The sequence below is a fragment of the Copadichromis virginalis genome, linkage group LG23 (genome assembly GCF_057382275.1).
Source record: "Copadichromis virginalis isolate Kocher_CV1m ecotype Utaka linkage group LG23, C_Virginalis_male_GT1.1, whole genome shotgun sequence".
Lineage (NCBI taxonomy): Eukaryota > Metazoa > Chordata > Actinopteri > Cichliformes > Cichlidae > Copadichromis > Copadichromis virginalis.
In genome coordinates this window covers 12,252,926-12,276,786 of record NC_140639.1, presented here as the reverse complement: position 1 = coordinate 12,276,786, position 23,861 = coordinate 12,252,926, and the positions used below count along the sequence as shown (strand labels likewise).

The following is a 23,861-nucleotide window of genomic DNA, read 5'->3' as shown; positions in this document are numbered from 1 at the left end:
AATGACGAAGCAAAGCAAACAGCCCCCTTTCTGCTGCCACGAGTCGCCATATCACCATATTAACAGTCACCCCATTCTGCTTTGTTTGATTTTTGCAGTTATCGTGCTTGTTATTGTCTTTGTTTTATGGCCTTCTCAGATAGATTTACAAAAAGTCTTTGATAATAGCACAGAAAAAAAATAACATTTCAAGGTCCATTTGAAAGAAAAGGAAAAAACAAAACAAAACACAGTTGCAATGAAGTTCTGAGACTGTCTTGGTGCAGCCTGTGTCAGAGTAACCTTGGCCTGGGGCTGAGGCTGGGGACACACCAGCTGTGGAGCCACGGAGGCAGAGAGAGACACTAATATATCAGTTCATTCAGTACTAACTATCGTTTTAGTACGAGCCAATCAGCTTTAACAATTTGGTTTCAATGTTACAAGAAAAGTGTTTAAATGGTAAAAAAAATAAAAAAAATAGAGTTTTTTAAAATTTTTTATTCCTGTCCACATAAGGCACACTGTGGCCCTTGTGTCTGCACAATCCACCTGGTGGGAGTGAGCCTCAGCCCCACGCCGCATGACATTACCGTCTGAAAACACACACACACCACCATGAGCTCAGCACTGCCCAGTCAAGGCCACAAAGTCACCGTCTGTCTCAACCAGAGAACATTTAAACTCAGCTCAAACAGCAGAAGGTAAATGGAAATCATCCAATTCAGCAGTAACAAAAGTATTTAAAAAACACATCAGATTTTAGGATCGATAATCCGTCAGTGGACTCAACATAAGACAAAAATCTCAGAATGACAAAGAACTGGAATGAGTATCTGTGGCATCGTCAAACATTGCATCTGAGCCATCATCAGGAACGAGTAGTTTTTTTTGTTTTTTCAGAGAAGATTTGCTGCTTGCCTAAATTTTCTATATTTAGATTTTCATGTATAAAGAGCATGTATGATTGACTTCTATCAAAAAGACAAAAAAAAAAAAAAAAAATCCCAAATCTCTTTTTAAGAGCCTTCAGATTAAACAGTAAAAGTAATAATCAAACATTACATTGGTAGCTTAAAATGCCCAGTGACTTAAATGAAAGCAGTTTTTTTCTCCTTTGGTGTTTATTGTTGCTGGACGTCTGTATATTTTGAATATACTATACATGATTATTTCTACGGAGGGGTTGGATGGACTCTTAATGAGACCACTGAGTATTAACCACACTGCTCTGTGCTCATGGAAACTCGCAGGCCTTTCTGAGGTCCCCTGTCCTTTTCCCATAAGCAGGACAAGGACATTTAACATTAGTGCAAACTTTTGCTCTTTCAGCTAAAGCACCACTTCCAGTGCTATCAGGCTTTTATCCATAACCCCACCCAAGCACCCATTAGCCCCACCTTCCTGGCACAACATCCCAAAACCATGACCACACACACAACACACGCACGCGCACACTCACACTCACACCCACGTATAATTATTAGAAAAAAAAAATAGCTGTAGCACAACACGTTATTTTAAGAAAAACGAGTGTAGACAGAAACAAAAGGCTATACATCCTTACACCTCAAATTCTATTTTCCACAAGGATACAAAGAGTGAGAGAAAGCAAACTCAAGTAAGTAGACACACATTTCTGCATATGTATTCCAGAGAAGGGCATCTGTGTGTGGCTTAGTCAGGGAGGCCCAGCCTGGAAAAATTATAGACATACTTTCAATATCTCTTGTTTACAGTAGACTAAGATGGAGGGCAAAAAACTTTGGTTAATCAACAAACAACATAAGACATTTGGGGAAACATTAAGGTCCAATGAAACATTGTGTTTAAGATGACCCACGGGTCTTGACAGGTAAAACTTCTGCCACGTCAAGATAAGTGGGTTTAGGCAGTCCAAGCCAAGTACCACGATACATGAAGATCACAAGACATTAGACTGCCCCGCTTACATCGGTCTGCCTGCAGGAGTCAAACTGTGCAATAATTAACCCCATCTTTATCATAACGAAACAACAAAAATAGAAACTAACTCTCAAGACCTGGCCAAACCCTGACAATGGCCAACAAGGGTAAACAAAGAGTTATGCAAATCTGCAACAAGAGAGCCGTGAAGTAAACAAGCAACTGTCCAATGTGTTGTTCTACAATATGGTATTTTCGCTCCTGTGGTACCGCGGACCTATTATCACTGCAGTTCCTCCGAGAACACATGTAGATTTTAGAGTAGCTGGTGAACAGATGGGGTAGACACCAAGTTTGTTTATCCAGCGTTGTCCTGAGACCCTTCAGCCTGCCAGCCAGCAATGCATGCTTGTGCACATGCATGCAAAAAAAATAAAACAATAAAAATGCATGTATGCACGCACACAGCGCTCTTTCCACTTGTCTACCTCCTCCTTCTATCCCCTTACTTTACATTAAGACGAAAAAAAAAACAAAAGAAAAACAAACAAAAAAACCAATCACTAGATTTTTTACAACTAAATTCAAGTGCATTCAGTTACATGGATTGATTTACTCTTTTTTGTGTGTGTGGACCTGCCTGGCTTCTCTTGTAGAGATCGACACTCGTCTCCTCTTTTCTTTTTTGGCAGCTTGTTGTCAAAACCTGAACGAAACCAGCGAAGGAGCTCGACTTCACCATCACGCACTGAAGGAAAAGGCTGATCTCATTTGCAACTGGTTTGTTTCAAAGTACCCGTTTCGTTGACCAAAGTGCCCTCCTCAGTAACAAAGTGCAATCATGACCTGCCTCTTCCCATCCAACGTGCAAAAGGACTGATAGTTGAAAAAAAAGCACTACTGCAGAAATTACAGGGTGGGCTGGGGGAGGGGGGGCACTCTACATCACATGCATGTTCTCTTAACGCAAAAGGCTCAATGTGCTCGTATGGAAACTAAAGTTGGATTCTGGAGTTTATTATTGTTTAAGACGAACAAATCCAAACGTATGGAGTCGCTGACAATATTCAAACACATATGTCAGCTCTGGTGTTTTCCCCTTCTCTACAGGATACCTGGACCCAGTGAGCATGTGTGTGTGTTAGCGAGACAAAGTGTATTGGGGCTGGCAGCTCAGGGTGCATGTTTGAACAGGCTGTGGCTGAGTCACACACGCTGATGATGTGGCCAGAGGGACCCTGGCTGCCACGCACACACGCACGCACGCAAACACAGTCGCACACTAAACTGCCAGCACCAGGCGTCCTCCCCACAGTAACACCAGGCTCTAATATAATAATATCCCCTCCAGGCTGGTTCGGGGGCATTAGAGGACTACAGAGGGAGAGGGAGCGAGAGAAAAGGCCTGATTTGATCCCCTCCTGCCTGGAAACGTGGCTGAGCTGGGGGAGATTATTTTTTGGAATGCAACAGACATTGCGAGATCCCCCTCCCCTTCCCTCGATCCCCTCCCCCATCAACCAGCTGCAGCTGCGCTCCTATTTGGCCTCCCAACTTGGACAGGTATTTATTGCTCTCTTCATCATACAGGTTGCCTTACGGTTGTGTGGTCCCCAGGGTAAAAAGATTGGAATAAGCATAAACCTCCTCGCACATCAGCCCGCTTCCTTTAAATATTACCTCTCCCTCAGTTGGATATCTTTAGTAAAGCTGTGCAAACATAGAAAAAAAAAAGGTGCTCGTCTATCTCTTCGTACTCTTTGTCACTCTCTCACTCAGGCTCCTTTAACCTGCGGTTGGTTAAGTGCTACCCGCGCCTTGTCACACAAGGACAGAATCCGAAAAACTGCAAAAAGTTAAGCACATTCATTCAATCGACCCCCTCGTCCTTTGGGCAGGAACTTTACATATCAAGTGTTAAGTTTAGGACAAATGGGTGAATCAATGCTTTTTTTTTTTTTCCTCTCTCATCGAACATTCATACAGTTTGTTTTGTTCACCCACAAGCTTCACTCTCTGAGAAATATGACATCAAGCCTACGAGGAAAAAAAAATGTGATTGGTAACTACAACTCAGCATTAAGAGGGGCCAATGTCATATCACCACCTGCTGTATATACATGTATACAATAATAAAGTGTCAAGTACCCAAAGCAGTCAAAAAAATAAAATGTTGAGAAACAAAAATTAAGACAAAATCAAAAGGGCGAACAAACATATTGACACTGCAGGGCTGTGAGGGATAAGAGGCCACGTAGTAAAGCCAACATGTACATTGACAATGGTAGTGCTTCAGAAACACAAACCCTCCACCCCTCGTATTCCCGAGTCCTGCAATTGGCGAGCCCCCATTAAAGTGGATTTGACTCAAAGTGAATTTGCTTTTCAGTAAGACAAGCCATAGATTCTTAAAATGCATTTTAGAGAGTAAGTAACACTTCAATCAAACCCCTGCCTCATTCTTTCTGGAACATTTAGAGAAGAAAAACTGTAGCATCAAAACTGTGGCGAGTTTTCCTTGCATATGCCATATTGTGGCAATGGTGTTTCTATGGTAACTGTACATTTCAGACCTGCAAAGAATAGAAAAAGAGTTGTTTTCATTGGGAGGATTTGTCCTCGCTTCACCCGTACAGCAGCCAGAAGGTGCTTGACAGACACCTTTCTTAGAGCTTGAAGGCTGTGAGGACAAAACCAATAAAAATCTAAATCAACTGCATAGTTGCTCAGAGTTCCTTTGTATCTATCATACATTTGCCTAAGCACATATGCCACATATGTATAAAAACCCTATTATTACAAAGAAAGAAATGACCCAGAAAGTGGACGTAATGGGTGCATGATTTGAAGCGTTCTTTGCTCTTTAACAAATAAACCAACTTAAGTGCTTGCAATTCTACGCCGTGTCCTAAGTAATAGGAGAAAGAAATATAAAGATTAGATTTTTGTGACACCCTGATTTGGTTTATAGAGGAATAGTTAGTTGTTTGTTGTAGTTTTTTTTTTGTATTTTTTTTAAATTGCCTTTGCATCTTTTACTCCTCTCTGTTCATTGGCCTGTCTCACAGGCGGTGCAGAGTGACTATGGTGTCCAGCAGTGTCCTTGTCTTCCCTGCAGTCTCAGGGCCCTGCCTCCCCTGCTAGCTCCTGCAGCTGAGGACTGTGTGCATGTGCTCCAGCAGCAACCTCCACCTCCGCTGCCGAGGTCGACTCCGATCGCCGCCTTCCCCTGATGGTATGAGACCCGGGGCCGGTGTCGGATCCGGGGCTAAGCAGGCCCACGGGGGCCTCGAGGAGCCCTGGCTCTCTCACGCGAGGTTTCCGGCCTCGACGGGAGGGGATGCCGTTGCAGCCGTCCTTCTTGAGGTGGCGGTGCAGGTGATCCGAGCGCACAAAAGTCTTAAAGCAGCTCGAGCACTGATAGGGGCGCAGGCCGGTGTGTACACGCATGTGGTTCTTCAGGTCGTAGTTGTGAGCAAAGGCAGCTCCACATTGTGTACACAGGTAAGGCTTCTCTCCTGTATGCTTCCGCATATGAACCTTGAGCTTGTCCTGCCTGAGAGGGAGAAAAATAAACACGGTCGAGTAAGAATACAAAGGCAAAAACTCTGCTGCACTAGAAGATCGGTTCACACCCATTTGAATGCACTTAGTGCACACAGCCAACTTCAGGTTCTAATCACTCGTGCAATATCACGTACAAATACATAATTAACTCAAACTATATTATTAATTCTCACACATACAGTGGCCAGCCTAATATGCTTTGGCTGGATTTATTTCCCATTTAAGAGCCATCTCCTGGATCTCCTCCAGTTCTGTGAAGGTACCCTGTCTAACTGACGAGAAGCCATAAACTTAACCTTTTAATTTGTGTAAATGCACGCAAGAGCACTATTGCTAAATGATAACAATATCAGTTTTATATCAGCGTTTTACGCCTTTTGTTAACATGTATTTGACGACAATACAACAACAATTGACAGATTGCAAAAATGTTTAATGGACACCTGAATTTCCTCTGCAGCGCAACGGTTGCAGGATAATTTGGAAAGAGCTGACATTTATTGTGAAGTAGTACTGTAGTACTGAGTGCAGCTCAAGTTTGCAGCTTATATTTATCCACAAGAGTCGTACTGGGACCGACTTCTGTAGGTGTCGCACATGAGCGAATAAAACAGCTCATGTGGAAAACTTGCTTTCCAAATTGTGAGGTCTACAACACTGCAGTCAAAACAGCATACAGCATGACTCTATATCAAAACGCATCTCATAACACAAAACTATTTGACTTTCCAATGACACCACCTACTAAACTTTATCAGACTTCTTTGGCCTTCATCTGACTCTTGTCCTTCCCTCCCCCCTTTAGCCCTTACTATCTCTCCAGCTCCGAGCTCTTAAATCGTCTAACCCTTCTGTACCGAGGGCAGAGGGCTTCTAAACAAACAAGCGTAGTTAAGACAACTGCATCTGAACACATACACACCCACCCACAGGTGTGTGTATGCAAGTGCCAGGTAAGTGGATTAGCTGTCATACAAGGAAACAAATAAACCCACTGCAACGCTCAGAGGTCTGTATACCTGTGCCCTAAATAGAAATGTTAACCACGAAACGCATGTGTGTGCACACATACACAAACACACGATGCAGACGCATAGTTAGGGTGAAGCATTGGAACAAAGTGGCACACTGACAGAGGTGAATTATTTAAAGGACAGGGGTGATTTATTGCTGTGCGATGCACACTCTTAACCTTGTTCAAACAGGATTAAGATTACAGTGCCCCCTTCCCACTGCCAATCTGAATTTACGTAAATTTAGATTGGTCTTCCCTACCTGCCAGCAGAGGTTTTGGCTATTTCTAGCCAACTGTATCTATTTCCAGCACAAGTCCACTGATTAATTAATTAAAGGAACGATTTCATGGAAAAGTTAAGACTTAAATAAGAGGAAAACATGTGCACTCGAGTACCCTTCTGTAGCCTAGTCACGTTTATTTGAGCAGGACATGGCAGATTTCATTAGAGAGGTAAGGGAGTGACAGAAAGAGAGAGGAGGGGGTGGTGTAACTACTCTGCTGTGGGCAATAATCAACATAACCAGAGATCAAAAGTTCACATTACTGCATTGGAGCACATAGAGCACCATCCAGCGCCTGTAATCCCCCTCTGTATCAGAGCACAGCACTTTATAGCAGCCTTCCACTAGATAACACTACCATGGCACTGCCTTCTTTTATAGGACCCCTACGTTAAAATTCCAGGACTTTGCTATGAAGGCTGTCACAATAAAACAGACCTTTACAACCCTCCAGCCCCCTCTCTCTGACCTGAAAGATTCTACGTGGCATTGTTATTAACATTCAGCTTCAATGTTATGTCGGGAAAAATCCTGGTTAGGGCCTAATCACTCCATCTTCACGTAAATACACACGCACACACACAGCTTCACAAGCTGCACTGTCTACTTAATACAAAGCTAAGTTGGTTAGCGCTAATACTCCTGCTCTTGGCTTTGTGTTTCCCCGCTGCTGGCCATTTTGTCAACAGTGTCCAAGACTATTAGCACATTAGGAAGTCTCTTCATTAATTGGGCTTACCTGGTAAAGCGCACTTTGCAGATGGCGCATTCGTAGGGTTTCTCTCCCGTGTGCGTTCTGATGTGACGCGGGAGCTTGCCTGCCCCTTGAATGACCTTGGAGCATATGGGGCACTTCTGGAAGGCCTTGGAGCGCATCTTCCGTTCTCCTCCACCCCCGCTGGCTCTCTCTCCGACCCCCCTCTCTGCTCCTACTCTGTCTTGGGCTGTACTGCCTCTTGATAACCAGAGTGATGGCACTCCCTGCGTTACAGCGGATGACGCTGTATCTTCGTGCTGTGTACTGCTAAAATAATTCAAGTAAAATTCCATGTCAGGGTCATCGCCATCTCCCTGGTCCTCACCGGTCGTAGCACGCTCCTTCTGCCTCTCGATGGAGTCCATCATCTGCTGCAGGAGGGCACTTGCTGAACCCCTCTCCGTTATCATCGCCTCCCTACAAGTGTCCTCCGTTTCGGGCTCCTGCCCCAGCCTAGAATTGTGAGGGAGGTAGAAGTGTCCGTTTTGGGACGGAGGGTAGTATGAGGACCCCAGGGTTCCTCCATTACCCTGCACCGCGTCCCCATCCTCATCTTCATCCTCATCGTCGTCTTCTTCCTCTGGTTCCTGTTTAGGGACCTGGGACAAGGCGAGGGCCAAGGGGGAGTAGTACTCGCTGGGGCCAACAGGGGCCCCGTTGCTGGGGGTGCCCCCATTACCGTGATTAAAGTGCAGGTGTGCGGTGGGCAGGTCCCTGAGCTCCGGCGTGCTGCAGCTGCTGCTCCAATGCGCCCCTCTCTGGAAGTACTCCAGATACTCCCGGGCCCGCACCCGGTTCCCCTGCTCCCTTCCTCCTTTGCCTTTCCCATCCTCATCTTCACCCTCACCTTTTTGCTCACTGCCCGCCTAAAAATAAGAACAAACGAAGTGTTACAAGCCTGTGAAAAAAAACACAAATAAAAACATAAAGAGAAGACGGACTAAAGGTAGAGGAGGAAATGCATGTTTAAAATAAAATGTTTTAAAATGTTTATCAGATACAAAAGGATGATGCGTGCAGACCTGTAGGGTCTGATGCTTTTCAGCACTGACTCGGTATCCTGGATGCAAACCGAGGCGCTCAGTACGCTCATGGGTATTAGTATGCGCAATGAGAAAATGAAAACTAATTGGCAAAGAACATTCATGCCCGGTGTATGTATAAAACGAACAATAACGCAGCACACGATCCTGTGTATGTCTTCGCTGCCGTACTCTGTAACTCTTAAAAACACCAGTCTTGAAAAAGGTTGTCAAGAGGCTTCAACTTTTGATAAAATGTAACAACAGATGCTAGAAAGCTTCCGATAATGATTTGACATCACATCATCTTATCTCATGATGTAAAGCATTATCCATGCAGTGCAGCATATCACAGCTACACTTGATCACATTGAAATGTAGTTGCAATGTGCTGTGTCTGTACTCTGTTAAAGAGCATGCTGTCGCTCCATGAATGCTGTTGGCTCAGAATGAGTAAGCGCTGAACTAACCCCACGGCTGTGGGAGTGTGTTTGGCATAGTGAGAGAAACTGATAAAGGCCGTGATATAAGCTTCACTATGCTGAGCATTAATTGAAGTTGATGGCTTAATGACAGGGTGGCCCTTTGACCATGTGAATGAATCAGTTACTTGGATAAAGTACAGTTCATGCCTAAATTTGAATTGTGACACAAGTTACTTTAGCATTAAAAGTCTCATACCGGCGGGGAGAGCACTTTGGTGTCCAGCAGGTGTGTACAGACATCCTGGACAGGTGGGATTTCCAGGAGACGTGCAGCAGCAAGGATCTCAGCCACACTGCTGTGACTGACTGTCAGCGTGGCCGTGTAGGCAAAGTCCAGCAAAGCTCCCAGAGCCTCCGCTGTCACAAAGTCGATGTTGTAGATGTTCTGTTGGTCGGCGGCTACCCCTGACGTGAAGAGCTTATGGAAGTAGGTGCTGCAGGACGCCAGGACGGAGCGGTGAGCTGGGAACTCCCGATCTTGGGAAACCAGGAGCACGTCACACAGCAGCCCGCTGAGCCGCTGCTTGTTCAGGCTGCCCAGTATGTCTGCGCTGTGTTCAGGGAAAGGGATCCCCACAGGACCTTCTTCCGCCTCTCCCGCTCCACCTCTCCCTCCTCCACCCCCACTGCTTGCTATCCCCCTGAGCCGCCTTCCGCCCCTCCCGCCGGCTCCTAACGACATCTTCCACCAGCCTGCCGCCGAGCCGCCTAGCACAGCCCCCACCCGTGTATCCGTCCTGCCGTCTGTCCGTCTGCCTATCTGAAGGAGAGTAGAAACAGGTGGAAAAGAAAAAGAGGAAATTAGCAGACAGGTATTACATGGACGCAGAAAGAGAAACAAACATGTATTATCTGAATCAAAAGTTTGCGGAGGCCTTATTTGAAAATTATTTAAATATCAAGCACAAGAACGGAGAGCTCTCAGTTCACAGTACGCAGCTGGTAAAAATACACGCATAAAGATTTTTAAATATCTTTGGAAAAACTGCAAAAACATCTACGAACTTGGGCCATATCTGGTAGCCCAAAAATTGACAATATTGTCAAATATAAAACTGAATGTACAATTAGGGTGCCTCCATTTGAGCTTTGAAGCAACATGTGAATACAGTCAAAAGAATTTCATTTCTTAAAAATTGTCATAACCAGTCTGTAGCCTAATATGATACCATTTGAATACAGACTTTTTTCTAGGCTATGATCTTCAACCAAATAAACTGTACTGACTTTTCCAGCCGGTCAATAAAAATTTCTAATGACTCACTCATCTTTATTCATTAATTTCTTGGCAGTTCAAAAACTTCTCTGCTGCTTTTTCACACCAACATGTCGACAGTTTCTGTGAAAATACATCAAACCTTCCCAGAACCACATACATCAAAATCTTCATGACATGCTGCTCAAAATAAAAAGAGCCTGCTATAAACCTGACTGAAACCAAACTTCACCATGAGCATTTCACACTTGCCAAATTTGCTGAACGCTGTAAACAATTTACTTTGTTCAAGCAGATTGGTTACAAACTCTGTGCAAAACAGGTCTGTTACATATATTTGGTGCAAAGAATTAGATTCTAATGGTGCTGAATAAACAGTAGCCTGCAACAATTTACATTTGGGTCAACAATTGGGTGAAGATGTTTGGACTGCATCCATGCAGGTGGCTAGGAGCCCATTTCCTTGTATATACGCCCACATCTATGGGAGTGTGCATGCACTTGTGCAAGGAATCAAGTAAGAGGTCGTGGAGGACAGATAGGCAGAGGGCTGTGGGGATCAGAGTGCATGCTGGGAGCTGGGCTGTGCAGGCTATGCTCTCTGTGTCGGTGGAGAGCCAGAGAGGGAAGTGAGAGAGGTGGAGGAAAAGAGGTGGAGGGGAGGGGGGGGGGGAGGGGGGCTGCCAGAGCAGACCCTGTGGAAAAAACTCCACAGGAGGAGGAAGAGGACACGCAACAAGCTGCGAGGGAACGGTATTAAAAAGGGAGGTTGTCAATCCGGTCTGAGCTGGTTACCCCACCCTGTACTGTGTGCCAAGTTTCAGAAAAGGCCTGTCCCCTCGCTCACATGTGGGGGGAGATTAAAATGATCGACTGAAGCCTGCGCAGTGGGAGGGGGGTTTCGGCAGAACAAGCCATCCTTGATTTCTCTGTGAACGCACGGGCACACAAAATACTGTAACATCAATAACATATCAAACACACACATACAGACTCCAACCCTTTCCCCCCTTCTCCATCTGCCAGGGAGACCCAGCAGGGGGCAGCGGGTGGTGGTGGGAAGCAGGGATGTGTTGCATGTGCTGCTCTCTACGAGAGCAAGGCATTGAAATGACATTCCTTCAGATCAGACCTTCTGGTGTGTTTGTACACTACACCCCACTAACAAACCTGCCAAACCTGGCTGCCTCTCCTCTTTTGTCCCAGTTCGCCCATGCTAACCTCTCCTTCTCTCTCCTCTGGAAAAATCTGATGACACACCTGAGATTTGGCAACATGTCACCTTTGTACAAATAAGCAGATGCATGTTTAAGCTTATTATGAGCAACTAAATAGGTCAATGATTTTTTTTTTTTTGCATTAATTACCCAAAAATCTAAAAGCTTCTACATCCAGAGATCACACACAAGACTGATTTACGTGTTTACATCGTTGTGCTGTGTTTGATTAGTGTTAAATATGTAATGGCTCCACCATTTTTTTTATTATTTGCTGTAATTCTCTCTTAACTCAATTCAGTTTTGATAGGCAGCTGACCAGAAAGCCTCTGCAAACACTGCCAACGTCTTTCGCAAAGCTCTGATAGAAGCGGACTGTCAGACATGGCAAGAGCAAATTTTATTATCCAACCCCTCATCTGAATATGTTGAGGGAGGGGAGGGAGATGAGAGCAAAGACAAAGAGAGATGACACGGGAGGGAGAGAGCGAGCACGAGCGGTATGAGATGGAAGAAAGAGCAAGAGAAAGGGCAACCACATGGCTACCGGTCACGTCCTTCGCAGGTGGAAATAGATCTCTGTGAGCCCATCCAGACCCGAGCCAACCTGCTTCTCTCTAATACAGATCTACAGCACCTGCACTAGACCAGACAAGCTTGTATAGCACGCTATCCCCCGCACATACAAAGCTGACCCTAGGTCACGGCTTTTTGGGGTAAAGACGTTGAGCTGAGAGGAGATAAAGAAAAAAAACAAAACACACACGCATACATGCGCAAACTTGATCCAGCGCCAATGAAGCGCGGAGGCACAACTCCGCATGCAAAAGCCACCTGTCCTCAAATAAACCTACAAAGAGCACTACGAAAGAGGAAACACAGTGCAACAAACCTGATCCTGACACCTCCTCATGGCTTGAAACATTCCTTATCACTAATTCATGCCTGTGGGTGACAAGGCCCACAGCCCGGCACAAAGCAGCGCAGCAGCTGTCTGTGTCCCTGGTGCTCCCCGTCCAGGGTAGGGCCTCCTCTCAAAGCTCAGTCCATGAGCACCCAGGCCTGCTTTGCAAGTCAAACAAGTCCTTTAAAATAGGACCTACCCATCCCTTCCCCGCCCTCATCACCTTCATTTCATCTGTAATCTGCCCCTTCCCATATATCTGCACACAACGGTCGTTTTTGACTTTCTGTTTTGCTGTTGTTTCGATTGACTGTGTAGTGACCTATGCATTAAATATCTTTGCCAAGACAGTTGTACCCGATTTTAGTCTCACTCGCAGACAAACACGTTATGACGGGAAGCGCGGGTATTTAGTAAAAGCAGTAGTATTTTGGCCGAAACACATCATCTGTGAAACATACCACTCATTCCAAAATACAAAGAAACAGTCTGCGCAACCTCAGGTGGTTTTTAGATGAGAAAATATATTGCCTAATGCACACAACAACAAAAAAGCAACCGAAAAACAACCGTCAACCAAATTTCACAGCGAATACCACATCAGTATCTGTCTGTTATTCAAAACTTTCAGTTACCTCTTTCTTAAACTTGAAAAACATGAAAATTTGTAATTGGCTCATAAAAATATTACACAACTCAAAAGTGCTGAGAAATCTGCCTTTAAAAGAGAACAAGCAGAACAAACATGAGTGAATTAAAGAGCCCTTAAACTATAAATGCTAATGGAGCATGTAGCAGCCATGTTTTAAAAGTGAAATGCAGGGAAATTATTAATTTTATCTGTTTGTAGTCCTAGACTTTTTACAAGAGAACAATTATTTCTCAATTTTACTCGGGTGAAGACTTTATGCATTCACCATCTCATTCGCTATCCAAGTAACTCATTTATTAGGACCTCAAGTGTTTGTATAAAGACTCGAGGAAACTGCGGCTCCAGAAATGAAAACGTGAAAAATCTTTGCATCTGGTTGGCCCTATGGCCCCGTCTATTCTTCCATAACACTTTAAAAAAAAAAAAAAATCATATCTCTTTCTCCCTTGCCCTTATTTCACAAACTAACTCAACTGTTTTTGCCTCTATGGCAACAACCAAGGGAATCACTTTACTCAGGTCAATAAAGTTCAAGGTGGGACAAAGAGAACATCGCAAGATAACTGGAATGAGGAGGGGGGTGGCAGTTCCTAGGAAAAGTGGATTTTGATCAAGTGCCACAGCTAAGTGACTCATTGCTGCCAGCAGTGGAAGGAAACCTGATTGGTCATATTGGGAGCGAAGCAGGAAGAGAGTAAGCAACTGATAAAACTGAAGCTGCGAGGGCTGGCCTAGGCCTGGCAGCTTTCACTAGAAACTAACCATGGAAGCACTGCCAAAACATAGACACAAAGCCAGTGAAAAGGTGGTGGGTGAGGCAGGGCGTTAAACTTACAAGCTCGCTCATAACTCATGAGCACATGGAGGCCCAGGAATCCGGCTCAGATGTCAATGATAAACTCAAGAGATCTCATTCGGTTACCTGGTATAACCTGTTACAATAAGTGGAAAGGTAACCACCCACAAGTGGGGCAAAGTTTAATTTGAGGAAGCCAGCAGGGGGATTTATGATTTCCTTAAAGAGTGTTCGTGCTGCCGTACAGCTCCAGAAGAGAGACATGTAGCTGCTGTCAATGAAGTGCAGAAGCCCTCAAACTGTTCTGAATTTGCATGGTTTTATTTTCCTGACCGTTTGCACTGTAGTACTCAGACCCACAGCCTACTAAACACACAAACAAATAAAAACAAAACTGTGATTCACTTTAGCATGACACATCGAAATGACTGCTCTCGCAATGCACACAATAACAGAAGTATCTTTCTTTTTGCACCTGGACATCTTCTCTTATTAGACAGCATTTTACTTAAAGCATATGTAAATGATGTTCTGATGTAGTTTAAACTCCTGAAGTAGCAGTCTAAATAAAAAGGGACCTTCTTAAATAAAACACTGTTGCAAGCACTACAAATCTTGTTTTGTGGTCACTAAATGTAGAAAAGAAAATACCACGCTGGTAGATAATCAAATCTTTCAGATTTTGTTTTTTACAAGTAAAGCTTTAACTTCAACAATTCTTTAAAGCCAGTTACAGTTTTGTGGTTTTGATGACAATTTTGTGCCGCTGATCAGAATTATAAAACATGGTAGGGAGACTAACTTCTCTCAGGCTGCAGCATAATAAAACCACATCCACAGTCTGAGTTCCTTTTAGTGTGAGTAACATAGTTTGACACTGCCATGCTGCCAACCAGGAAGTGTATGAAAATCTAAGACGTGCCTTCAGAAACCGCACTACACCCCTACACTGCGTCGTCCGGCACAACTTGAGCTGGCCAATCGGTTGGTCCGCAGGCCCAACATGCCCCGGCTGCATCGCTCTGTGCATGCGCAGTCCAACGGGGAAAGAGGACTTCCTGTGAGTCTGTTGCAGGCGTGTAACAGAACCCGCTCTGTTATCAGATGACCAGCTCTCTGCTTGCTCGATCTCTCTGTCCCTACTGTCTGACCCCCCCTCCACGCACACACCACCGCCTCCCCCTTCCTCTCATCTGTCGCTCTCATCTCATCATTGCTCCATCTCTGTCTCAGAGTCTGCACTGCATGTATCCACCACATCACCCACTTCCCCTTTCCACTGCTGAGGAGGCAAAGCAGCGCAGACCAACCCACCCTCCCGAGTCTCACCATCCCCTAATGCATCCCACCCATCGTCTCTCTTGTTTCATTGCAAACCGATTCTCTAAATCAACGTGCGGACAGCGTCAGTTTGGTCTCATATCCTCCTTCCTGATCACTTGGCCTTTCTGCTTAATTAAAAATGAGCCTTTGGACTCTGTCCTACAGTTCTTAATATCAACTTCACAATAAATTAAAGTGTTGACAGAAGCCTGCCGCCTTCGACTATTCCATGGTTTTTACTTGATATTGAAAAACCCTCGCTTAACAAAACATTTAACTCCCCAAGTGTGGAAATTCAAGTCTAGCTTCACCCCCCCTCCACTCTGAAAAACATCTCAGCCTTTTACTCTCCCACTCTAATTTGATCAGGTTGTGTTGGCCTCTCCATAATAAATGTCCCAGAAGAGAACAGAAGAAGCCCCTTTACTCCCCCTAGACTTCAGCACAACAACAGAAAAACAACAGAGAGGGGTCTGTCTGTCTAGCCAGGCTGGAAGCTGTGGTATACTAAGCAGCTGACCAGGGGAACCAAACATTAGGGGGAAGTGAAGCTGCATTCACCATGGAGGAGGCTAACCAAACAATATGAACTGGAGATAAATGTGCAAACGCATATAAAAGAGCATGTATAGAGACGGGGCAGAGAAACAGTTTAGCACACAGCACGACAAGAAAATATCAACACGAGTGACACTAGATACTAGAGATTATGTGCCCACATGAAGAAAAAAAAAGTAAAACTCAACAAACACAATGACTGTTACATGCGATGTACAGTACACAGCCAACATTTCACTCCGAAACGAACCCTCAAACTGCCACGGCGACATCACGCAACCTGTCTTCTCAGTCTGTCTGAACCTGCTAGTTTTGGGCCATAGTGGTGTAGGCACAAACATACAGGAATATCAAACTGTATTCAGCCTCACCGCCAAATTGATGGGTGGTGTCTTGGACCTGCCCACAGCCACTGAAGTCCCCTGCAATTCCCCTGGAGTCTATTGTTGGTAACACAGACGCACACGCATGCGTGCACACACCCATACAAACACATATGGCGTCCTAGTTTAACCTCTTGCTGGAATTCTCTTGAAATAACTATACTTTTCTGACACAGTAGTACCTAAGAAATAACACAGCACAACATCAAAACAACATTTACTGTAACTAATACATACATGCATTTGTTTGTAACACTGGGCTAAATAGAAAATATCGCCTGTCACCTTCGGAGAAACATTCCAAACACTTTCCCAGCACTTGGGCGTCTTCGTGTACTGCGCTCTGCTTGTACCCTCTCCGTGCCCACACACTTAAAAAACGAGTTCAGCAAGTATGCAAAGCCAAAAAATATGCATCTGGTTATCGGGCAAAGCAGCCGAGGGTTGCTATGAAGTCTTTAAACCACGAGCCGCAAGAAAGCATCACACGGCAGACAAGATTAGAATCTGCTTTTAACAAGATACTGGTGATGAAGTGGGTGAATGGACTGCGCAGAAAACATGTCATGAGATTGACCGTGGTGCAGCTGGCTGAGAAAACCTGAAATCAAGCCACAAGAACATAAGTTCTCCAGGAGAAGGTTTCCAGAGATTATGTGCTATTTTAATATTGCATGGACTTCGCTGTGACAGCTTCCCCTACAAGCGAAAATCAGCTGTCACGAGATGTGTCACATATTCTCTTTGTCAGCAAGAAGAGATGCCACTTACTGATGATTCTCAAATAAGCTGTTGCTCAACTGCTCACCTGTACCCTGTCAGCGATCAGCGTGGTCGCGCTGCTACAGTCTAGAAAACATCTGATATGGTGGTTTTTGTGGAGTTGGTTTAACAGCCCTAAAGAAGCAGCAGTACAGGATGTGCGACTGTCTTCATCTTTTCACTCTACTAATAATAGCAGCAGAGCAATTTAATCACAGCAGTAGGTAAAAAAACATTCAAAGAAAAGTGCATCTTAACAGCATAAAAATAACCCCCGTGCACAATGAGCTTAAATGGCCAGAGTTTAAAAAGTTAGCGTGGTGGAAAGGAAAAACTTTGTTTAAACAAGCAGCTATTTCTCTGTGCACAAACTTGCACTCAACAGTGACCTATTTGCCATTCTCTCCTTTATCTGCAAGTGGGTCAAGAACTCTGAACTCTGTCAAGCCCCTTTGCTCTCACCCACAACATGCTATGGCATTTATTTCCTCTGCTTGCCTCTCGTCTCCTTTCAGTGACAGCCTAAAGACCCAGTTTGTGTACGCGCGCGGGTGTGTGTGTGTGTGTGGATGCCTTTGTGGTGCTTACCAAATAGGCTGAAAATGTTTCCCGAGCCCTATCTGCCTCCCCTGCCTGCCGGCCAGCACTGCTGCCTCCGTCTCTGGGCAGGGCTAGAACTCCACCAGACAGGAAACTTACGAGTGGCCCTAGTCATACAGGCAAGCCCTTGCCTGATCCCACACAAACAGACACCTACCCCCCACCCCCCAACCACCAACACCACCCCCCCTCTATTTTCAGCCCACACCTCAGCTTTGCATCCCCCACCCTCATTGGCTTGACAGCAGCTCACTCACCACACCTCCTTGTTGGGATAGGCTGGCGGCTGTTCCCTTTCCTGGATGGCCGAGGGCAAGGCACTCTGGGATATAGAGTTCTGCAACTCCATCTGACCTGGTTTACGGTCCCTGCTGTACACTACGAGTCCCAGCTCCCTCTGCCCTCACCACCCCCACTATCTCCAAGCCTCCTCTAACGTAAGCACTCGGAGCTGAATTATACACTACAGTATGTTGCTAGCAGGCTGCCAGGTATTAAAGTACAGAGCAGCCATGTAGCAGGGCAGAGCTTCGCAGGGGGAAAAAAAAGCAACAACATTTCAGCCTCAACTGTCAGAGCAGTACTGAAGTCTTTCATCAGCTCACGCTACAGTGACATGGCAGACCCCTGAAACTCCTGCCCTAATTTGTGACTTATTCATATGGTGAGCAGTGTACCAGTGCCACTCCAACATGCCCTCCACACACAACTCACACCACACGGAGCCTTTCAATCGCTGCCATCCCCAAAAGTTGTTGCCATTGCTTTTATCATGTCCGATTGAATTATTTTTGGTTCCTCCTCCTTGTTCACTGCCCCCCCCCCATCTCTTTCTCTCGCTCTCTATCTCGAGAACCCCCCCTCCCCTACTCTCCCTCCTCCACCACCTCCACCTCCTCTAAGTGCTTCCACCTGCCTGAAAAGTTAATGCCTTGAACACATCCTATAAACTTTATCTCAAGATTCCCCAGAGGTAAAGAGCAGCACAGAGGAAGTACTTTAGAAGGATTAAAACAAAAAGAGGAACCTTAACTGGAGACTACTGCTGCGACCCACCTCTCCTCTCCTCTCTGGCCAACCCCCCCACCCTGCTCTCCTCTCTGGCCCCCTCCCTCATTCCTCTCCTCTTCTGCCCTGCTCTCCTCTGTTCGATAGGCCCAGGGCAGACAGAAGGGGGGGATGACAGGGTGTCTTTAGCTCACCTGCGATGGCCGTGGTGGTGCTTGTTGTGGGTTAGCTCAGCCCTCTCCTCTCCTCCTCTCCGGAGCTCTCTCTCCCTCTCACTGTTGTGCAGCTTAAAGCCCCGTATGCGCTAACCAAGCAGCAGCAGATCAACTCAATTCCCTTCCTGGTTTCTGGAGGGCAAAGAGGTCCCTCCCTTTCTCTCTCTCCCTCTCTCTCTCTCTTAAAGAAACAGCATCCCCCCCCCCTCGCTCTCTTCTCCCTCCTCCCTCCGTGGAATAAAAGTAAAGTGAAAATCATTTTGCGCTAAAACAGTTGACAGTTATCAAAGTAATAGTCACTCACATGTAACACCAATCATTAACCCACAGCTTCCCACTCAGCAGTTTAACAGTGAATGTCTTCCAGTGTTCCCCTCCACAGACAATCGTGTTTCCTTTCTTTCTTTCTTCCTTTCTTTCTTTCTTTTTTTTTTTGGGGGGGGGGGGGGAATGCTAAACAGTGTTGTAGTCCGTGTCTGTTCTCACCCGCCTCATCTCTTGCTGCTCCTTTCCTTTTCTCTGTCAGTTGAGTCGCACCCACCCATCCTATTGCCTGAGGTCATGGTGTCCCACCCCAAAAGCAAGTCTTGGCACATTCCAGCACATACACTGGGGGCTGCCAGCAACCCCCCTCTATACACATACACTCTGGCTCTGCACAGTGTTTGTGCATAATACCTGCCAGGCTCCAACAGGTGAGGTATTAGAGAAGACATTTCTAAGTGAAAACGTGTCTTACCCACTGTGGAGAACAGCGAGTTCCCGTGTGTAAATTTACAGTCCGTGTATCTGATGTTGCGCCACTTCCAACCACCCACTGGCACACCCCCTCAGTGAGAGCAAGCCAGCCATTGTACCACTGAGTGGGATGGAGCATAAGATGTATTTGATAATCGTGTTGCACCATGAACCAACCCAGCACACCTCTGAATGCACTTTTAAGCAAGATGTTTTAAGCACGCACATACAAGACACACTTTACACAATGTTGCTGTTTGTGAACAGTCTTTGAGCCACACAGGAGTCCCACAGTGTAGCAGAGCCTGACACTGACTTGGCACTGCACACATGCAGGGGAATTAAGGGCTATTTGGCAGGGTGAGGCAGTGACACACTGTCTGTCTAGAGGGCACTGTTCAGCCAATCTCCACATTAGCACGTGGGAGTTATAGCTCACAAAGTTCAGAAAAACATGTGAATTGCAGTATGTGAACCTTTGATGTTACCACTTGCTATAATTTCCAAAGCTAAGACAAGAGAATGCAGGTTGACCGGCTGTGGCCAAAGCGAAATGAAAAAACAAACAAACAAAAACCAAACCAGGATATACACATTCACATAAATACATAAAATTTTCACAAGATGCCTTCTATTCAGTTTTGCCCTAATTACCCACAATGAAAATGAGTTGTTCTCAGTCCACAGCAGTCTGAGATGATGTCAGACATTTTTATAGCAATGTCGCTTTTCGGTCCAATATAAACTGGTCCTCCCCAGTGCCAGACACCCCACATCAGATCTGGATTTGTCATTACTGTCTGAATGATGGTTTTGATTATATCTCAGCAAAAAAAGAAGGCAGTTAACAAGAATTCCTGTCCACAGACTGCCATGACCTTCTTACAAAAGGTCGATATATATTTGGTAAAAGATTTCTGTGACCACAGGCATAGACTTTTTTGTATAATCTCCAGTTTAGTCTTTAGCACATTTCACATGCAGGTAATAATGCTTAGTTTAATGAAACTGGCACAGGCTATTGTGTCTGTAAACATTTTTTCTTCCTGTATATGCAGGCCCCAAAGTACACTATCAGTGTAACTTGTAACTGTGAGTTGCATGTTATTATAGCTATCGTTCAAAAGGATTTCTAATGTACTAATGAGTGGAGAGAGTGTGTTGAGAGGATGGAAGGAGCACTTTGAGGAGTGCATGAATAAAGAAAATGAGAGAGGGTGGACAACAGATGGAGGAAAGTTAGTGAATCAGGAAGTGCAGAGGATTAGTAAGGAAGTGAGGGCAGCTAAGGCATGAAGAGTGGAAAGGCACTTGGTTCAGATGACATACCTGTGGATGTCTAGAAGAGGGCAGTGGACCTTTTGACACTGTTTAACTCAATCTTAGAGAGTTTGAGCCTGAGGACTGGAGAAGAAGTGCACTGGACTGATTTTCAAGAACAAGACTGATGTGCAGAGCTGTAGTAAATACACAGGGATAAAGCTGATGAGACACACCGTAAAGCTGTAGGAAAGATTTGTTGAATCTAGGTTAAGATGAGAGGTGACGATCAGTGATCAGCAGTATGGCTTCATGCTGAGAAAGAGCCCTACAGATGTGATCTTTATTTTGAGAGTGTCAATGGAGAAGTACAGAGAAAGTCGATGGAGCTACACTGTGTCTTTGCGGATCAGAAAAAGCAGATAATTGGCTGCTGAGAGAGGAACTGTGGCACTGCACGAGGAAGTCAGGAATGGCAGAGCAGTATGTGAGGGTAGTGCAGGACATGTATGAGGACAGAGGCAGCGGTGAGGCGTGAGGTAAGAGTGACAGATGGCGTTAAGGTGGGGGTGGGATTACATTGGGATCTGCTCTGAGCCTCTTCTTGTTTGCAGTGTGGACAGGTTGAGAGATGAGGTCAGACAGGACTCTTCAAATGAGACTGTGATCTGTAGTGAGAGTAGGTAGCATGTGGACGAGAGCCTTCAGAGGTGGAGGTATGCTCTTAGAGAAGAGGAATGACAGTCAGGAAAAGGAAGACAGAATACCTGAATGACAGGGAGACAGATGTAACAGTCAAGCTGCAAGGAGCAGATGAGTTTAAATACCTGGGGTCAGCCAACACAAGAGAGGTAAAGCAGAGAGTGCTCCATCGCAAATATAGCAAAGAATATACAACTGGATTAATGTCAGGGGATCTGTCCAGTTAATAGCATTCACTTCTGTCTTTAAAAGAATGGTTACTTAGTTACGGACCAAACACTTCTCTACCAACATTCACCGGGCATGTGTTCATGATCTTTGGTAAAATTTAATAAGGTCTCTAACTCGTTTATTCTGTTCCAGCCCAGTACGGCCACACTGCATTAGAAACACGCAGCGGGTGTTACCAAAATTTTTTCCAATGTGGGTGACCCAGAGGAAATCAGAATATTAGATCAGAAACAAACACAGTACAGAAAACCAGGACAGAAATCATTGTTTGTGTTTTTTTAGGCTCATGTGCAGCTATGTGCCTATAACGTGAAAATTGGCAGAGCCAGAAAAGTGCTTCATATAAAATAACTGTTTAATCATACACATGTAGTAAATATCTATAGTAAAATATCTAAAGTAAATTTACTCATTACGGGGAATGGGCCTTTTCAAAATTATGCATGTTCATTAACAATGTGGACACCTTTTTAAAAAAATTTTATTACTCATGTAATACTGAGTATGTTTATCTAATAAAAAACGCATAATACATTAAAATCTCTAAAATAAGTAAATAAAGCTTTAAATTCAATAATATAGAATAAAATGCACATTATTTGCATACCAAATACAGTGGAACAGAAGTAATAGAGTCTGGAGCCTGGATCTGCCGAAGATTCTTCCTGTTAAAAGAGTGTTTTTCCTTCCCACTGACGCCAAGTGCTTGCTCACAGGGGGTAGTCTAATGGTTATATAATGGTTATATAAATAGAAACTGAACTGAACAGAACTAGAGCAGCCAAGCGGCGGTGCTCGGCCTCTAAGTTACTTCTGCCTCCGTTTGTTTTATTTATTTATTTTTTAGCGTAGTTTCGATCTGCCTCTCAATGCTAAAGTAACACTGCCCCAAAAGTTTTTAAAAATTACATTAAAAAATATAAAGAATAAAACTTACCGCGCTGAAGTCAGCATTCAGCAGCCTGGATTCCAGTCGCCATTTAGGTGTTAACCATCAAAGTTAGCTAACTAGGCTATCCCTACTCAGGGCACTGTTGCTAGGGTTACCAGCACTGATGTACGGAATTCTGTCAGCCAATCAGAACAGCTCCACAGGCAATAATTAAGAAATACTAAAGCCATCAAGCTAATCCCACTTACTACCTGCCACTCAAAATTCAGACTATGCACTAAAAGTAAGATTTTGTAAACATGTAGCCAAATTGTATTTTTATTTCATCTTTTTTTAATCCTTAGTTACTAATTTCTTTAAAATTAATGATTAAAAGCTGAAGAAAAAGCTAGCTGCAGTTTGCATATCTTAACTATTCAAATTAAAGGGGCTACACTCTCAGGCAGTTTTATTAGACACACCTGTTAATTTCCTCTTTATCTAAACAGCCAATCACATGGCAGCAGCTCAGTGCATTTAGAAAAGAAGTCATAGTTAGGACAACCTGCTGAAGCTCAAACCGAGCACCAGGTTGGAGAAGAAAGACGATTTAACTGACTGAATGTGGCAAGGTGATTTTTCCAGACAGCCTGGTCTGAGTTCTGTAGAAATTGTTGATTTACTGCGTTTTCCCACACAACCACCATTTGCAGAGAACTGTCTGAAAAAGAGAAAATATCCAGTGAGCAGTGGTTATCTGGGTGAAAACACCTTTTTTGACGTCAGAGGAGATAGGCCTGACTACTTAAGCTTATAAGAAAATAAAAGTAACTAATTTCCAAGGTGTGCAGAAGAGCAATCTGTGAACACAAAACTTAGCAGTGCTAGAGCAGCAGAAGACCACACTGGGTGCCACTCTTGTCAGCTGAGAACAGGAAACTGAGGATACAACTGACAAAAATTAGGCAACAAAAGAGTGGAAAATATTGCCTGTTGTGATAAGTGTGGATTTCTGCTGCAACATTTGGATGGTAAAGTCAGAATCCTGCCGTTTACAGTTTAGGCTGCTGCTGCTGGTGTAAATGTGTGTGTGGGGGAGGCGGGGGTCATGACCTGGCACACTTTGAGCCACGCTGAAACGCTACAGCCTGACTGACTGTTGTTGCCATCCATGTTCAGTATATTCATCTTGGCTGCTTCCAGCAGGATAACACACCATGTTAAAAATCCCAACACAGTTGGGTCACAAGGTACCAAGTCATTAAAGCACTTTTGGGAATCAGTAGAACACGACTACAGGAACTGAATGACACCATCATGTAAATATATCCCATAATCTAACCCATGATGAGAATTTGTCATTTCTTTATTTAAGGCATGTGTGAAATTTAAAAAAGGTCCAACTCAGGAT

At 44.6% G+C, this 23,861-nt stretch overlaps 1 protein-coding gene across 4 annotated transcripts; it reads right to left on the bottom strand.

The window, feature by feature from the left end:
* Positions 1-251: 251 nt before the first annotated feature.
* Positions 252-22,614, bottom strand: zbtb7a (zinc finger and BTB domain containing 7a). 4 transcript variants are annotated; one of them, XM_085448207.1, is made up of 5 exons: positions 22,517-22,614; positions 20,716-20,843; positions 9,211-9,774; positions 7,490-8,373; positions 252-5,440 (listed from the first exon to the last, which is right to left on the bottom strand). In XM_085448207.1, the coding sequence occupies exons 3-5, from the start codon at positions 9,694-9,696 to the stop codon at positions 5,005-5,007; spliced, it is 1,806 nt and encodes a 601-aa protein (XP_085304333.1). In that variant the 5' UTR covers positions 9,697-9,774; positions 20,716-20,843; positions 22,517-22,614; the 3' UTR covers positions 252-5,004. The 4 variants fall into 4 exon arrangements, with proteins under 4 accessions (XP_085304333.1, XP_085304334.1, XP_085304337.1 ...); XM_085448208.1 differs by lacking the exon at positions 22,517-22,614 and adding an exon at positions 21,226-21,309; XM_085448211.1 differs by lacking the exon at positions 20,716-20,843 and having other exon boundaries at positions 22,517-22,573.
* Between the last annotated feature and the right edge of the window lie 1,247 nt (positions 22,615-23,861).

What these genes read in the sequence shown, in the direction of transcription:
- zbtb7a (XM_085448207.1), bottom strand. Translation starts at nt 9,696, where the DNA reads ATGTCGTTAGGAGCCGGCGGGAGGGGCGGAAGGCGGCTCAGGGGGATA. An exon ending in CCAAAGTGCTCTCCCCGCCG is followed by an intron (nt 8,374 to 9,210) that starts GTATGAGACTTT and finishes TCTTATTTTTAG; the next exon opens with GCGGGCAGTGAGCAAAAAGG. An exon ending in TGCAAAGTGCGCTTTACCAG is followed by an intron (nt 5,441 to 7,489) that starts GTAAGCCCAATT and finishes TCTCCCTCTCAG; the next exon opens with GCAGGACAAGCTCAAGGTTC.